The sequence below is a fragment of the Pinus tabuliformis genome, chromosome 5_2, assembly GCF_031772625.1.
Source record: "Pinus tabuliformis cultivar Carrire ecotype Pingquan chromosome 5_2, CPIR1, whole genome shotgun sequence".
Lineage (NCBI taxonomy): Eukaryota > Viridiplantae > Streptophyta > Pinopsida > Pinales > Pinaceae > Pinus > Pinus tabuliformis.
Window position 1 is genome coordinate 619,445,780 of NC_142306.1, and position 18,386 is coordinate 619,464,165.

The following is an 18,386-nucleotide window of genomic DNA, read 5'->3' on the forward strand; positions in this document are numbered from 1 at the left end:
ATAGCTATTTTCTACATGCCTAATAGGTCCACATTACATGTTCAAGGCAAAATATGGTGGTCTTGGTCAGCTATTTTTTAGATGACAGGATGCCACTGGATCTCTGGGCTGTCCCCTATGTCGAAAATACAGATCATTCCAAATCAAAGTTCTATAATGAAATTTTTTTGAAAGCCCATTTTTCTCATGTTGCCAGAAACAAAGAAGACTCAATCAAAATCATCAAAGGCAACTGCAGTTTCCTATTCTTTTAGGGAGCTCTTGAGATATTTTCTGACTCTGTTCTTATTGTATCAAACACGATATCAACCAACATAAATGGGTAAAAGGAAACAGAAAGAATGAGAAGAAACTCAGGCAGGATTCTTAGAAAACAACAATTGTAAGCATTGCCCTCTAACTTTGGTGCGATAACGCAATAATGCTCAGGAAGCTTTAAGGAAGCCCTCCTACTAACAATATTCAAGGGATACTGTCATTTTGTACGTTTCTCTATCTATTGTTTCTATTTGCTTATCGTTTTGCAAACAGTACTACTGCATCAGTTCTGATTACTGGAATATGCAGGTGAAATGTAAGAAGTGCCAATATGAATCTAATCGTTATGAGCTTATAATGGATCTGACAGTGGAGGTACATGGCAGCATCGAGTCTTTGGAAGATGCACTGGACCAATTCACTGGTGCTGAATTATTGGATGGGGAAAATGAGTATAAATGCAATAGGTCAGTTATGCTAATTTCATTGTGGACTATTGGCATTATATTTGTCACAGCTTTGCGTGTTCATTGTCTAACTTGGAGTGATCTTTCTGAGCTCTTTTAAGAGAGTCCACTATTAGGCATTTTCATGCAAGTATTTTAAAGATTATTTAGGTGTGCCTATTAGGATTGGTGTACCATATATGTTTTTCGCTGGATATGTAGTAATGTTGCAAATTTTACTGTACCAGCATAGATCCATCTTAAGCACAGATCTAACATGAGCCGAGAGGGATCAAATCTCTTTAGGTGCAAACTTATTTTAGAGTGCAAAAACAATGTGTAATTTTTTATTGTTTAAAGTGTATTTTTGAATGTCATAGAGATTACATAACATGTGTATTGAGTCATTTTATCACCCTGCATTAAATTTGTTTTTTTTGTTATAAATATATTTTTAAGTGAATATTAATTCATTTTAAAATATTTTATTCATAAGTCACATTGGATATTTTATTCTATACAACATTAAAATATTTTCTTTTAACATTTTTTTTTTCTATATATAAATATATGAAGTTGAAATTATATTAGGTCATCTGGACAATTAATGCATAAATATGCATAGCATATATTATTATTTTTTATTTATTATTATAGCCAACATTGCTTTTGTATTTAGAGAATATTTTATTTTTAGAGGGACAGACATACTTACACTTCGGCTTCACCTTGGCTTGTAGAATGAGCCTCTCAGCTCAATGAATTAGGAGTGCATATTCTGTTGTTACTGCATTGAATTATTGTCTTATCTCCACCGTATATACTAGCCTATGAAGGAATATCTTTATGTTAGTTCAGAGGGACCATGGATTCAAAAAGGTTGACACCTTTTATAGCATTTGTGTAACCATCGTAAAATAAATCTGAGAATAGAAAAGCACTGTTAAATTCTGCATTAGTCTGAAAAAATTAGGATATTGTGATATGTTTGCTAGATCGAACAATGGTAGCAAAAAGGGGTCCAAGAGAAGAAAATGCCATTTTAAATTTTTTGGACTGATTAGTGAATGAATGCATTGTTTGTTGAACTCCTCTATCATGACCCTAATGGAAATGTATCCATCACTCAAACAAAACCATTGATTTGAAATTTTAAGCTTTTTCTATCTTATTTAATGCTTAGAGAGTGATATTCATGATGAGGATCCCAATATAGACAATGATTTTGATGATATGTAGTTATTTGTTGTAGCATGATTCTTTTGGACTCTAGAGGCCATTTAAAGTCTCTTTGTTGATGTATTTCTGGTTGGGAGATGGATTGCACTCAATGCATATTTTGGTTATATGCACCCTTACTTGCTAATAGCTTATATATATGAGAAAATTTGCATATTTGTGTGTGATGGTTTGGATTCATACAAATGCGTATGAATGTATATGTTTTTTCTTTTCAAAATTAAATATTTTATGTATTTTTTGGTTGAATGGTATTTTTGTCTGGGGTTTTTCTACTTTTGATCTTGTTGCTTCAAAAGCCCCAAGTTGAAGCCTAGGGCAAACTAGGGCTTTTCTAGGGAAACCACTCAAAGGGTTGATTTTGAGAAAACCAACACTCCTTCCAATGTTGCATCCTTCTACAAGCCAATGATTGCAACCCTAGTCCAATTCGTGCCCTATCCCTAGCTAGCGACTTATTGTTAATGGGCTGAAAATCATATTAAGAGAGAAAAAATCAAGTTTAAGTAAGTTTTGTGGATGATCAACAATGTGACAAGGCCAATGTTTACTCCTTGGGATGATGGGGTTTATGGGAGTGTAAAATATGCTAAATCTTGGCAAGGAGTAAGGGAATGATGAAACCCTAGGTCTCAAAACTCTATCTACCACTTTTGTCAGGGAGTCAAATCATTTGGGAGAGCTAGTTTAAAGATTCACTAATGGGATTTCCATTCAGAGGTTTTCTACATCTGTTACACCGCAGTACCTAGGTCGAAGCAAGAGCAAGGCCCAGTTTTGGATCGAATTTTCTCCTGTGATAGATTCTGAGTTTGGAAGGGTAGACAAAGCCTTTCTAAGATTACTCCGTGGAAGATCCTGTGGCAGATGAGTAGCATTGAGGACGGGTCATAAACAGTAGTGCAATACTTATAACAACCAGGTTCGAAGACATATTTGGTAGTGAAATCGGCCTATAATTCTCTAGCATTCATTAGTTATGGAGTCAATTTTTTGCTTCTGTTACTGAGTACTGAAGTTAGGAAGCTATGCATGGAATATTGAACTATCTAAAGGCAGAGATCATCAGGTTAACAGGTATATTTCACCTTTCATTGAAACATTGTTAGAGGGTATGAACTATTGTAGACCATTGGATGGATATGGGTTTATGAACTGTTGAATTAATTATTCTTTGTTGGAGTACAAGTATACATTTTTGCAAATTGTAGATTGGTCTCAAGCTATTTAAAGCATTGTTGAATTTTTACAGTGGGAATTCTTATAGCAATGTTATCACATTGCAATTACGTTGGATAGATTGTCGAACTATATTGTGAGCAAAAATTGTAGTTATGTTAATTACATTTATATATTGTAATTATCTAGTTGCATGCCCTAAATGAACTCTATTGAAAAACGCTAGCCATTTAAGGGTAATTTTTGGGTAAAAAACTTCACTACCCCACTACAATGGTATCAGAGTGCAAAGCATCTTGCCAACTGCGAGTATATGAGCCTTGTATGTTTCTTGCAGATACAAGCAACGTCACAATAAGACGAAGGAGGAATACCCATTGTTCAACCATGGGAGACAGAGCAGGGCAAGAAGAATATGACCTTAGCATTTTGTTACATGAATTAATCTAGGGACAACAATAGATGCTTCAACAGTTGCAACAACAAGGGTAACAAATTATTTAGGGTTAGCTGGAAATAGCAGAATTATTGGTTCAGGGACAACAACAACTCGCCCAACTGATCATTCACCTCACAAGGCAACAAAATGCCACTGCCAACAAAACCACAACTGAAGGTAGTGGTAACCATAATCTTGGTCCACCCAATAACCAAACAAACAACGAAAGAAGCAGCCAACCGTTACTCCCACAATTCACAAATAATCAAGTGTCGACAACCCAAGAAGCAGTTGAGCCGAATCAACTTCTTAATGAATATGTTTGAGATTATGCAAGGCTGGAGGAAAACACTTGAGCAACCATGTCTTTCAATGAATATAGCAATTTCAGATACATAAATAGACCCAAGGGACAACCAAATGCTGAACTGGCACGTAAGGCGAGTAAACATCCTCTACCCTCATTTGATGGATTGTCTAGATGTACAACAAGGGCTTGGGTGCAAAAATTGGACACCTACTTCAGGCTCAATCCTATGGCTAAAGCAGATACAATCCAATTTGCCACATTACATCTAGAAGGGGACGTGCATGAATGGTGGCATCATGGTCTAGTAACTCTAGGGCATGCCAACATCACTTTGTATGAAGATTTTATGCAAATGTTGATAGAAAGATTTGATCGGAAAAACCCGGACATCCACTTCAAAGAATTGGATCTACTCAAGGAGATAGGGTCACAGGAAGAGTTTATTGTAGAATTTGAACCTACCACAGTCATGGTGACAAATATATTTGAAGAGCGATTAGTCATGCTTTTCATAGAGGCATTAGTTGAACCTCTACAAGGGTGGGTCAAGGTATTCAACCCCACCACTCTTCAGGAGGCAACCAAGAAGACTTGGGATATAGGAATGCAACCACTAATTCTAAGGCCCCACCCAAGCCTTTCATTCCTCCAAAAGATAAGGGGAAGAAGCCCTTTCATTGTGATTGGCCCAGAAAGGACATGCTAGATGAAGAAACATGAAGTGAACTTAGGTGAAAGAAGCTATGTTTCAATTGCAAAGAGCCATGGGAACAAGGACATCGCTGTTTAGGTAAAGGAGAGATTCACTACATCGAAGTGGTCTTTGATGATAAGGAAGGAGGAGAGGAGGCCACTCTGAATATTGAAGAAGAATTGTCGCAAAAAGAAGCAAAGGAAGAAGAAAATCCGAGCAGCCCCAAGGAGGAACCACCCCAAATAGAAATGAAAAGAGAGGAAAGGCCCAACGGAGAAAGGAAGTCACGACCACAGGTTAAGATTGCAACCCTCTCAGGTATGCCCAAGTATTACACCTTCAGGGTCAGGGGAGTCATCAAAGGACAATGCATCACAATGCTAATTGATGGAGGAGCCGCACACTTCTTTGATGCAACACTAGTAACCAAACGAGGACTTCCTACCATAGAGTTTGAAGGCTTGGATGTGATAGTTGCGGATGGGTACAACTTGGATTGCACATGAATGATCCCAGGTTTAAGCGTAGCTCTTGGTAACTATACTTTTACTAGTGATTTCTATGTAATAGTTCTTGCAGATCTCAATATGGTATTAGGAGTTCAATGGTTGTATTCGTTGGCAAAGCACACCTAGTACACAATGGACTACCAAGCACTGGAGATGGAATTTAAAGCACCAAATGGCAGTAGGGTAGTCTTGAGAGGCATGGAAAATGGTAGCCCACAAGTCGTTTCAGCGAGGATGATGGAGCAAGGTTACTTGGGAGCGGGAGCAGAAGCTGAGAGAGAGAGCGGGCAGCGACATTTTCAAAAGCTCTCGGTTTGGGACCGAATCGGGAGTGAATTTTTATATAATATATATATTAATATATTTTGACGCATATATGTCAACAAAAGCATGTAGACCGATGAATTAGATATAAAAAAACATAAAAACATGGCTGAACCGTATAACATCAATCATATAGAAGTTATAATCTTCATCAACCACATCCACAAGTTAGTAACATACAACATATCGAGTCTCATGATTCATCAATCTTAAAGTTTCAGGCTTTCAAAATTCAATATATAACATTTATCATCATTGATCACTAAAGTTGTAACTTATACTTTTAACCATTACCATTACCAAGTAACCAAATGATAACAAAGAATATCTAATATGAAATGAAATGTTTCAACTTTCAACTTTCACGAAACATCATATCCATAATTCATTGCCAATGAGTTATAAATGCCATCTTCAAACTTCAAACTTAAATTGTCATATATTGTTTACAAAAAATACCATAATAAATATGAAAAATTCAATAGTTATAAAATGTACTAGAAACTAGAAAAGACAAGTAAATCTATTATCTACCACTTGACCCTCTTGCCACGAGAAATCTATAATTTCTTGTCTTATGCTTTATTGGGTGTTGCCTCCTACATAGTCAAATGTGTTAGTTTTTGTAGCATCGGATGTGTTCTAGCCATGAAATTTTGTGGAGAGGCTAGAATACATGAGATCTCCAAAACCTAGAAATTGTTTCTGGAAATTTTGCCTAGAAATGACTTAATTAGATTATTAGCCAGTTTTAAAATATTTCCTAAGTCTAAACTTAGGGAATATGGTTAATTAGGCCGTATTAATTAAGTCAAGGTGTGAATCATCTAGAAACTCACACGGATTGATCCAGAGATGATCCTAGCCATTGATTAAGTTTTAATCTTGGTCGTTGGTGCTCCAACAGAGGATTATAAGAGGAGGTCGATGTGGTGATGGAGAAGACACTTGAGCAGTTCGATTTCTGAGAAAATCGATTTCCAGAGTAGCAATAGTCAGTTGCCAGAGAGAGAGTTAGAGATCGAAGCAGTGAGAGGGGGGAAGAGACAGTGAGGCTGGAGCAGGCATTCCAGATCCAGCGAGTGCATTTGCAGAGAGGCAGAAGAGTCACAGAGAGGCTGACGCTGGGGCAGTACAACAGCCTCTAGAGGCAAAGTTTAATTGCTGAGAGGAGGCATTGATGTTTCCAGTTCCAGAGGTTGGGAAGGAGTCCCAGAGTGTTGGAGAAGCATCTTTCCAGTCAATAGAAGGTAGAACGTCTTCATCAGAAACCAGTCTCATGCTAGACGTCTAGCAAGTTGCGCAGAGGTTGACGCAGAGGGTCAGAGGGGCAAATTTCTGAAGGCAAGTCGTGCTGGGAGATTGCCTGTGGGGTGAGGAAAAATCCTCACTAGATTTTTTGCTAGTATTTTTCTTTGTAGGATTTCTCAATTTCGACATCCAGTTGTACTAAAAATTTCTCACTGCTGCTTAATAATAAAACCCTCAGCTGTTGCAATGATTTTCCCAAGTTGGGTTTTTCCGGAAACTTTTGTCCAAAAATAATTGTTATTTTTATGTGTGTGCTAGCATTTCTTTCGGGGTTTATTCTTTCGCAGTTTTATTTGTGTAGATTGCAGTGTGATTTATTCAGTGTTTGCCGTAGCAAACAATTAGGATAATAATTTCCAGTTGCTACAAGAGGATTCCAGTTTGGAATTTTCACATGGTATTAGAGTGCAGTTGATCCGCTGGAGAGCTCAAAAGCGAAAAGAACGAATGTCGCTGGTCAGTGTTGGCAGCAGGCTGAAATTCCGAAGGGCAGCGCAATCTTTTGCCAGAGAGGCTGAGCTGCTTGGGGAAGACTAATTTTTTCGAGGAGCAAAAAAAATTGATCCTTCTAGATTGAGTGATTCCAGAGGCAAAGGGAGCAACTCATAATTTTTCGTTGAGCAGATCTCGCTGGATGCAAAAGTTTTGTAGTAGTACGCTAGAGCAAAGCCAACGTCGGGTGGAAGGAAGAAGAGCACACACAGAGGGAAAATTTTGCTCAGGGAACTTCTAGTCTCAAGAAGTTTGGTTTTTCTTTGCAGATCAATGGTCGTTGTGAGTAGAAATTCTTACTCCAGGAAGGAGTGCGAATAGCAAAGCAACAATTGAGTAGAAGGAAAGAGGAAATTTTTGACATTTTGTTGAGATGGCCACTGCTAAGCTTTGTGATCAGGACAGGTTGGAGGAGGCTTCCAACTATGTCATCTGGAAGGCAAGGATGTCCTTCCTTCTAGATGAGTTTGGCCTGAAAACATATATTGATGCAATGGTAGCAGTTCCCCAGGATGTAGATCATCTAAAGGAGTACAAAAAGGAGATGGCACGGGCAAAATGATTGATCCTAGATGGAGTTAGGGATCATGTTTTTTTCACATATAGTTGGCAAAGATACTACCAACCAGATGTGGGATTCTCTCACCATGTTGTATTAGGATACTTCCAAGCAACAAAAGATGTACTAGGAGGAGAAGCTAAGGCTTATTCGGATGTAGAAGGGGGAAGGCATAGACCCCTTCCTCACCAGGATTCAGGAGGTCTGGGACTAGTTGTTAGTTGTTGGAGCAGTGCCTCAACCAATAGAGCTTGTGAGATTGGCACTCAACAATGTCTCCAAGGTGTTAGTTTTTGTAACGTCGGATGTGTTCTAGCCTTGAATTTTTGTGGAGAGGCTAGAATACATGAGATCTCCAAAACCCAAAAATCGTTTCTCGAAATTCCACCTAGAAATGACTTAATTAGATTTTTAACCAATTTTTAAATATTTCCTAAGTCTAAACATAGGCAATATGGTTAATTAATGAAAATTAATTAAGTTAAGGTGAGAATCTTCTAGAAACTCACACAGATCGACTCTAAGATGATCCTAGTCATTGATTAAGTTTTAATCTTGACAGTTGGTGCTCCAACAGTAGATTATAAGACAAAGTCAATGTGGTGATGGAGAGATCATCCAATGCAGATACTCAGTTGCCCGGGTGGTTTAATTTTCTCAGAAGTAGTAGCTCAGTAGAGAAGATAGAACCAGAGGGTGAGTAGCAAGTGGAAGAGGAGGGCAGTAGCATTCCAAGAGGAAGATTTCTAGTTCCCGGCAGAGGCAAAGGAAGGAAGGTCGAAATCTGTAGAGGGCTAGCATAAGCTCTGCGTAGAGGGTGACGTAGGGAGCTCAACACAGAGGCTAGGAAAGGTATTTCGGAGATAGAAACTAGTTGTGGGGTGAGAGAAAATTCTCATGATATTTTTGCCAGTGTTTCCCTCAGATTATATTTGCCAGCTGAGCATCTAAATTATTGTGCTCATTATTGCTACTGAATTGGTTTTCCCAAGTTGGGTTTTTCTGGGGACAATTGTCCAAAAATAACTGTCAAAATTATTGTGCGCTAGAATTTCTCAGTTCCTAGTATTTTATTTTCTGTAGTATTTTCATGGTGAAAATTGTAGTTGCGATTTTGTTCGTTATTTGTCGTAGCAAATAAACTGCATATTTAATTTTTGAGTTAGAAGAATAATTTCCAGTCGCTGCAATAGATAAAATTCACATGGTATCAGAGCTTCATTGATCAGCCGAAAGCCTAGAAGAGAAAAGAAGGAATTTTGCTGCTCATTGTGGGTAGCAGGTCAAAATTCTCAAGGAGCAGCGTAGTCTTTTTGTCTGAAGGCCGAGTTACTTGAGGAAGACAATTTTTTCTGAGAGGAGCAAAGAAATATGATTTTTCCTGAACAAGTGATTCCAGAGGCAGAGGGAGCAGATCAGATTTTCTTGATTGAGCAAATCTCTAGTTGGAAGCAAAAGGTTTTTGCAGCGGTTCGCTAGAGCAAAGCAAGCGTTAGGGTGGAAAAGAGGAATAGCACACTAAAATCTTCAAGCATAGCCATGGACAGAAGTAACATTCAGGAGACTTCATATTTGTCTTCCAGATTGGAGGACGAATTTGCTTGCTTAGCAGGATCAACTTCACAAGGAGTCTGGTATATAGACAGTGGAGCATCAACTCACATGACAGGGGTTAGAGAATATTTGTCTAGCTACAAAGAGGGGCAGATGGACTTCCAAATTACTCTGGGAAACAAAACAAAATGTACTCTAGTAGGAGGAGGTACCATAGATTTTCTGGGGGAGTTAGGAGCAAGCACTAGCACTACAGATGTATTTCATGTGCCATGGTTAGGTATGAACCTAATTTTAGTATCTTAGTTACAGGATAAGGGGTATGATATTCACTTCGTAGGGAAGAAAGTGTATGTCAAACACCCGAGCTGGAATAAGGTAAGTCAGATTGGAGTTCGAAGTAACAGATTTTACTGGTTACAAATCGATTCTCCAATGGCACTAATAGGCAGTGACAATAGCAATGGGAAGGAGCTCAATGAGTTATGGCACAAGAGAATGGGACATCTACACCATGGAGCACTCAGGATGCTCAAATAAACGGTAACAGGGGTTCCAGATTTGGCACAGAGCACGATGATGTGTGCAGAGGATGCGTACTTGGGAGGTATGTGAAAATTCCACAACCAGAATCCCTACTGCAGCAACTGATGATATTTCTCCTATTTGTTAAATTCCTTCAAACAAATTACTTGCAGTCCTATGACAAATATCAAAATACATACACTGCAACCTTCACTTAATTAAAATATATGTGGAAACAAGAAACTGAGCATGAAAGAAAATACAACACAATGACAGTTATTTTTGGACAAAAGTCCCTAGAAAAACCCAATGCAGGAAAATCGGTGCAACAATTTTGAGGGTTTTTATTATTATGCAGCAGTAATTTCTGAATACAACTTCTGGATGCCCTCCCATCAATCTAGTTACAGAGAATATCTCTGTCAGAGAGATCTGTGAGATTACGTCACACTATCACTGGAAATCTTGACAAATCAAACCCCTGAATGACTGCCCCTGGCTGTCTCTGTGCTGCCTCTGCGCAGTGTCTGCGTCAGCCCAGCATCAAACCCTCCAGGTACAATGTCACTCGTCCAGCTGATCGATTTGTTGCCCAGGAACTTTGATTTCTGCCTCCTGGTCTCACACCCCAGCTTCCAGCTCAAAAATCGATCTCCCCAACAAATTTTCAGACCTCCTCAAGGCTTTGTGCTGCCTCTGCATCAGTGTACGTTGCCTCTGCGTGGCCTTGCATAGCTCTTTGTCAGCCTCTTCTAGCTTAGCGTTGCCTCTCCCGAATCTCTCTTTGCCTCCTCTGCTGAGTATTCCTGGATCAGGAGAAATCTCCATTCAGAACTATCCCTACCCCTCACTGCAAAAGTTCACTTCGAATTTCTCACTAGTAGCCGCTCTTCTTCAGAAATTCGATCTTCTGAACTCTCTGTGTGTGTTTTCCAAATGACCCTCAGGCCTCAAATAATCTTCTCGTTGACATTCAACGGCCCAGATTAGAAGCTAATCAATGGCTAAGATCATTTCTGCTTGCTTCTCGTCTTCTTCTAGAAGTTACATCCATAGTTAGATTAATACCCATCAATTATTTTAATTTCATAAGTTTAGACTTTAGAGACCCATTAAAAATAATTAATTATTTCAATAAAACTAACTTCGGTTGGAATTTCCCAAAACGCTTTTTGGGTTCTTTGGAATACATGTGCCCAAGCCTCCCTGCAAAATTTGAGACTTAGAGCACATCAGATGCTACCAGAAATCAACAATCCCTCTTAGCGAGGAATGTGCTCTACCAATGCCTCCCATTGAAGCATGACCATGACTTCATAACATCGTCCTCTACACTATTGATGTCTGACATTGTGTCCACCAACCACTGCGCTATTGCTGCAACTATATTACTGCTGACACTGCCACTGTCAACATTGCATCCATACTACAACTCCCTCTGAATTTCTGCATCTGTGCTGCTGCTGGCATTGCCACTGCCAATTGCCTTGCACTGCAAACTGTTGTTGCTGTTGCATCAGCAACATAAAAACATCCCAAATTACTGAACAAGTGTTCAGCATAGATGCATCTCGATGTTGAAGATCTGACTGCTGCTAGTCCCACACTATCCCTCTGAAGGCATTGCGCTGCCCCTGCTACTACATTGTGCCTCCTTGTACTGCTGCAACTCTGCACTACACTACTCAGACTTGACATTCAAGCCACCGCATCTGTCCCTCCAACTGACACTGATCCATTTTGCTACTTCTAGTCTGGGCTCCCGTAGCAAGGAATTGATCCTAGAGGTGGGTTACTCAAGGATCCTTCCTTTCGAACTACAACTCTAAATCAGCCCACCTCCCTCCTGGAGGTATCTTGGCTATCATGGATAACTCCTCGATCTTTGCGGGTGCAGCCCTCGGATCATGCTTCTCATCTTTGTCCTTCTTCCTGAGAGGACACTGTGTTGCTTAGTGACCCATTTCACCACACCTGAAGCATTTGATCTCCGAGACGTCCTTCTGCCTCCGCTACTCCTGCTGCCCCTTGGATGCAAGGGTTGCATTTTCTTCCTCCCCCTTGGGCTTCGACCCACTGCTACTACTTCCATCAAGTTTACACTTGACTAGATCTCTCCTTAGCTCTTCCTTCTTGAGAGTTGCCCACATACTATCCTAGTCTGGTAAAGCTACCCTGCCCAGGATGCTTTGGACAAAGGCTTGCCACTCTTCTAAGATTGAGTTTAGGGCAGTCTCACCATCTCAGAACCTTGAGGTGTAGACCCCATAGCTGCTAACTCGTCCCGGGTCTCTTGAAACTTCGTGAGGAACAGATCTATGCGCTCCCCCTTCTACATCTGTGTAGATATCAATTTTTGCTCTAAGTATGTCTTTCTTTGCTCAGAAGATCCTCGATACAATGTTGCCAAGGCATCCCACATCTCCTTAGAAGTCCTTTTGCTAGCAATGTGACATACCATGTGATCCTTTACTCCACCAAGGATCATTCTCTTGGCCTTCGCTATTTCTCCCTTGTACTTCTTCAGCTGATCTGGATCCACGGGTTCAACCACCACGCTATTGACATAGACCTTGAGAAAATTCTCATCTACAAGGTATGACATCCTTGTCTTCCAGATCACATAGTTGGATGCCCCATCCAACCTGTCCTGATCTCTCAGTCCATTGGCGGCCATCTCTGCCACGAAAATGTCGAACTGCTCCCCTCTGTTTCTTACTGTTGCTGCTCATACCATAAGAAAACGGACTCCTTGGTGGGAAGTCTACTGAGGAAAAATTCCCTCACTGTGCTTCTCCTCTCTCTTCTGACAATTTTCTGCCCAGTAAACTGCCTGCAGAAAAACTATGTCCCACCACCTCTTTCCTCAATGCTAAAGCTCTGTGCTGCTCCCTCTGACATGACAAAATTTCGATTTGGAAGCCCATCCTCTTTGTCGACTCACTCAGAGAGACACGACAAAATTTCGATCTGGAAGCCCTTCCTCTTTGTCGACTCACTCAAAGAGAGACTTTCCTCGAAAATTCAGTCGTCCTGGGTTGGACTGCGCAATCCCTCTAGGGATTCGAACTGCTGCCCCCTGCAGCTATTCGACCTCCTATTCTCAGCACTAGGTTCTCTAGCACTGCTCTTCTTGTTTCACCTGCAGCTTTGATACCATGTGAAAATTCCACAACTAGAATCCCTACTGCAGCAACTGATGATATTTCTCCTATTTGTTAAATATCTTTAAACAAATTACTTGCAGTTTCCTATGGCAAATATCAAAATACATACACTGCAGCCTTCACTTAATTAAAATATATGCGAAAACAAGAAACTGAGCATGAAAGAAAATACAACACAATGACACAATTATTTTTTGGACAAATGTTCTTGGAAAAGCCCAATGCGGGAAAACTAGTGCAACAGTTCTGAGGGTTTTTATTATTATGCAATAGTATTTTTTGAATACAAATTTTGGATGCCTTCCCTGCAATCTAGTTACAGAGAATATCACTGACAGAGAGATTTGTGAGATTACCTCACACTATCACTGGAAATCTTGACTGATCATGCCCCTAAATTACTGCCCTTGGCTGCCTCTGGCTACCTCTTCGCTGCCTTTGTGTAGTGTCTGTGTTAGCCCCGCGTCAAACCCTCTGGGGACAACGTCACTCCTCCAGCGGATCGATTTGCTGCCTAGGAACTTCGATTTCTGCCTCTCGGTCTCACACCCCAGGGTCTAGCGCATAAATTGATCTCCCCAACAAATTTTTGGACCTCCTCAAGGCTCTATGTTGCCTCTGTGTCAGTCTACGTTGACTCTGCGTAGCTTTGCATCAGCCTCTTCTGGCTCAGCGTTGCCTTTCTCGAATCTCTCTCTGTCTCCTCTGCTGAGTATTCCCGGATTAGGAGAAATCTCCAACCAGAGCTATCCCTGCCCCTCACTACAAAAGTTCACTTCGAATTTCTCACTAGCAGCTGCTCTTCTTCAGAAATTTGATCTTTTGAACTCTCTCTCTGTGTTTTCCAAATGACCCTCAAGCCTCCTTAAATAATCTTCTCGTTGACATTCAACGACCCAGATTAGAAGTTAGTCAATGGCTAAGATCATTTCTGCTTGATCCCCGTCTTCATCTAGAAGTTACAACCACATTTAGATTAATACTCATTAATTATTTTAATTTCCTAAGTTCAGACTTAGGGACCCATTAAAAATAATTAATTATTTTAATAAAACTGTTTCCGGGTGGAATTTCCCAAAACGCTTTCTGGGTTCTTTGGAATATATGTGCCCAAGTGTCCCTGCGAAATTTGAGACTTAGAGCACATTCGATGCTACCAAAAATCAACAAAGTATGCTAAGGCAACATTTTCTAGAAGTGACAACAGAGCTGATGGCGTGTTAGGACTTATACACTCATATATATTGCAGCCTGATGTCCACTAGAGCCCTTAGCGGTGTCGAATATTTCGTCACATTTATTGATGATCATTCTAGGAAAACCTGGATCTACTTCTTGAAGACCAAGGATGAGGTCTTTGATCGTTCTAGAGAGTTTAAATCTCTCGTGGAGAATGCGACAGGGAAGAAGATCAGGGTGCTTGGATCAGATAATGGGGGAGAATATATTGATAAAGACTTCACATATTTTTGTATGAAGGAAGGCATCAAGAGAGAATGGACAACTCCATATAATCCATAACAGAATGGTGTAGCGGAGTGGAAAAACATAACTATTGTTGGAGCTGCAAAGGCTATGTTTTATGACCAGGATCTACCCAGATTTCTATGGGCAGAAGCATGTAACATGACAATATATATTCAGAACATGACTCATAGAGCATTGGGGAAGAAAATGCCAGAAGGAGTCTTCACGGGGAAGAAGCGAGAAGTGAGCCACTTCAAAAATTTTGGCAGCATTGGTTATTGCCACGTGCCAGATGATAAATGGATCAAACTGGATCAAACTGCTGATAAGGGGTTCTTTGTTGGGTACAACGAAACCTCAAAGGCTTTTATAATCTACATTCCTAGCAATAGGAAGATAGTATTAAGGAGAGACGTGAAGTTCATGGAAGACAGGGCTTTCAAGAGATCTTGTGAGATGCCTACAGGTGATCATAATCAGTTAGCAAAAGCTCCTTTGGTCCAACAGTAGGGGTAGCGAGTGGGACAGGCAGGAGGACAGTCACAAGGAACAACTACTGTGACTAGCACCAATATTTCCTCAGGTGCAGGAAATTGGGGGAGTTCTCAGCAAATGGAGCAGCAGAGACAGGATGAGGAGCTGGTAGAAATTGCCACGACTAGTGGTCGAGCCAGTAGAGAGGTTCATCACACATCGAGAGATGCATAGGAGTTTATTCGAACTCCTAGGATGAGCAAGAGACATCGCATACAACTTGATGGGTACCAAGCATTGGTGGCTCAGGTTGTAGAACCTTCCAGCTTTCAGGAGTCCGCACAACATCAGGTGTGGGTAGATGCCATGGTAGAAGAGTATAGCTCTATCATGACGAATGATGTTTGGGAGGTAGTGCCATGGCTGGAAGACAGATCAGTTGTAGGTTCGAGATGGATCTATAAGATCAAATATGCGGTAGACGATAGTGTGGAAAAGTACAAGGCTAGGTTCGTGGCAAAGGGGTATGCACAAAAAGAGGGGATAGATTATTAGGAGACTTTTGCCCTAGTTGCCAGATACACTTGGATCCGGTCAATTATATCTCTAACAGCTTAGATGGGATGGTAGATTCACTAAATGGACGTTAAGACAACCTTCTTGAACAGGGTGATAGAGGAAGAAGTGTACATAGAACAACCAGAGGGCTTTGAGACTCATGAGAGGCACACTCATGTGTGTAGATTGAAGAAAGCTCTATGTAGACTCAAACAGGCTCCCAAGGCATGGTATGGTGAATTGACACCTAATTACAGCAGATGGGATTCGTCAAGAGTGACGCAGATCCCAACAATTACTATTTGATGGTAGAGGGTGAGCCACTCATTCTAGTTTTGTATGTGGATGATCTCTTTTGACAGGATCATCAGAGCACATAGAAGACTGCAAGAGGAACCTGGCAACAAAATTTGACGTGAAGGAAGAGTTTGGGGTTAATGCACTATTTCATAGGATTGGAAGTGTGGTAGAAGGATGGGGAGATCTTCCTTGGGCAAGGAAGATACGCTACAAATATTCTAAAGAGGTTCAGAATGCAAGATTGCAGACCCATGTCTATGCCCATGATTACCAACTAGAAGAAGATGGATGCATTAGATGACAAGGATGTCGTCCCCACCTTGTATAGACAGCTCATTGGGTCTCTCATGTATTTGGCCGACACAAGGCCAAATATCTGTTTCGTAGTCAATACCCTTAGTCAATTCATGGTAGAACCGAAGAGGGTACATGAAGCCACAATGAGACATACCCTGAGGTATATTCGCGACATAGTCGAGCATGGATATAGATATACTTGAGGGGATGATGTCAGACTTTGTGGGTACACAAATGTACATTGGGTAGGAAGTTCAGTGGACAGGAAAAGTACCTCCGGGTACTGCTTCAGTGTTGGATCAGGGAGGGTTTCTTGATGTAGTAGGAAGCAAAAGTCAGTAGCACTTTGCTCTGCAGAAGCAAAGTATATGGCAGCCATGACAACTACATGCGAAGCTATATGGCTTCGGAAGCTGCTAGTAAGCTTGTTCAGGAAGATGATGGAGGTGACCAATGACTATTGTTATAATCAGAGTTGCATAAATCTCTCTGAGAATCTAGTGTTTCATGACAAGTCAAAGCACACCGATATTCGGTGTCACTTCATCAGATATTGTGTACAATGAGGATTAGTCCAACTACAGTATGTTCCCAAGAAGAGAAGGTTGTAGATATACTCACGAAAGCTCTAGGGAGAGCTAAGTTCGTCTATTTTAGAGAACATATGGGTATGGTGGAGAACCCGTTTCAGTAGCAGGGACAGGCTATTTTGGATGTTCTTAGTTGCAGATGGTGCAGTTGTAGCAGCAACAAATGATAGAGAGTTGCAGGGTTGGTAGCGGCAACACAGATGCAACATATATCAGAGTTGCACAGTGGTTGGTGGGCAGCATGACCAGACATCAGCAGCATGACAGGAGATGATGCAGAGACAGAGTGCTGCTGCAGGGTGAGCAGTAGCACTAGCAAACATTCCTCGCTAAGAGGGAGTGTTAGTTTTTGTAGTGTCGGATGTGTTTTAGCCTTGAAATTTTGTGGAAAGGCTAGAATGCATGAGATCTCCAAAACCCAAAAATCGCTTATGGAGATTCCACCTAGAAATGACTTAATTAGATTATTAACCAATTTTTAAATATTTCCTATGTCTAAACTTAGGGAATATAGTTAATTAATCAAAATTAATGAAGTTAAGGTGAGAATCTTCTAAAAACTTACACAGATCAACTCCAAGATGATCCTAGCCATCGATTAAAGTTTTAATCTTGGTCGTTGGTGCTCCAACAGTGGATTATAAGAGGAAGTTGATGTGGTGATGATCATCAAGTGCAGATACTCAGTTGCCCAGGTGGTTCAATTTTCTCAAAAGTAGTAGCTCAACAGAGAAGATAGAGCCATAGGGTGAGTAGCAGGTGGAAGAGGAGGAAGATTTCCAGTTCCCGAAAGAGGCAAAGGAAGGAAGGTTGAAATCTCCAGAGGGCTAGTGTAAGCTTTGCGCAAAGGGTGAGGCAGGGAGATCAACATAGAGGTCAAGGAAGCGATTTCAGAGGTAAACAATAGTTGTGGGGTGAGAGAAAATTCTCACGATATTTTTACCAGTTCCCTTTGATTAGATTTGCAGCTGGGCATCTAAATTATTGTACTCAGAATTGCTACTAAATATTAATAATAAAACGCTCATCTGCTGCATCGGTTTTCCCAAGTTCGGTTTTTCCGGGGACGATTGTCCAAAAATAACTGTCAAAATTATTGTGTGTGCCAGAATTTCTCAATTTCCAGTATTTTATTTTCTGTAGTATTTTTATGGTGAAAATTGCAGCTATGATTTTATTTGTTATTTGTTGTAGGAAATAAACTGCATATTTAATTTTTGAGTTAGAAGAATAATTTCCAGTAGTTGCAATAGATAAAATTTCGCACGAGGACTGGCAAGTTTTTGTCTAAAGCATATTGGGCAGAGATAAGCCTACTAGATTGGGACAAAATGTGGGCTGACTTGTAGCAGGAGGAATTGAGCGAGCTCTTCTAAAGAGCTCTGTCAGTGGCAGCAACAGTGGATAGAAGCAGGTGAAGGAGGAGGAGAATGTGGCCCTTGCATCTAAGGGTCACAGTCAAGGACGAGGGGAGTAGAGGAAGAAGGACCTGTCGAAGGTCAAGTGCTTCAGGTGTGGTGAACTCGGTCATTACAGTTGCCAATGTCCTCTTAGAAAGAAGGACAAATAGGAGAAGCAAGACCAAGCTGCAGCACATGCTGAGATCGATAGGCTATCATCCAAGTTGGAGGAAGACTTTGCTATGATCGTCGACATACCTCCAGGAGTGAGGTGGGGTGATTTGGAGTTGTAGC

At 40.6% G+C, this 18,386-nt stretch overlaps 1 protein-coding gene across 2 annotated transcripts in view; it reads left to right on the forward strand.

Moving 5' to 3' along the window:
• The window catches only part of LOC149160557 (ubiquitin carboxyl-terminal hydrolase 16-like), a 151,791-nt gene that overhangs the window by 108,208 nt on the left and 25,197 nt on the right, over positions 1–18,386 (forward strand). For both annotated transcript variants that reach the window (XM_089436728.1, XM_089436727.1), the window contains exon 7: positions 568–725. In XM_089436728.1, coding sequence (XP_089292854.1) covers positions 568–725 — 158 coding nt within the window. The remainder of the gene's footprint in view (positions 1–567; positions 726–18,386) is intronic.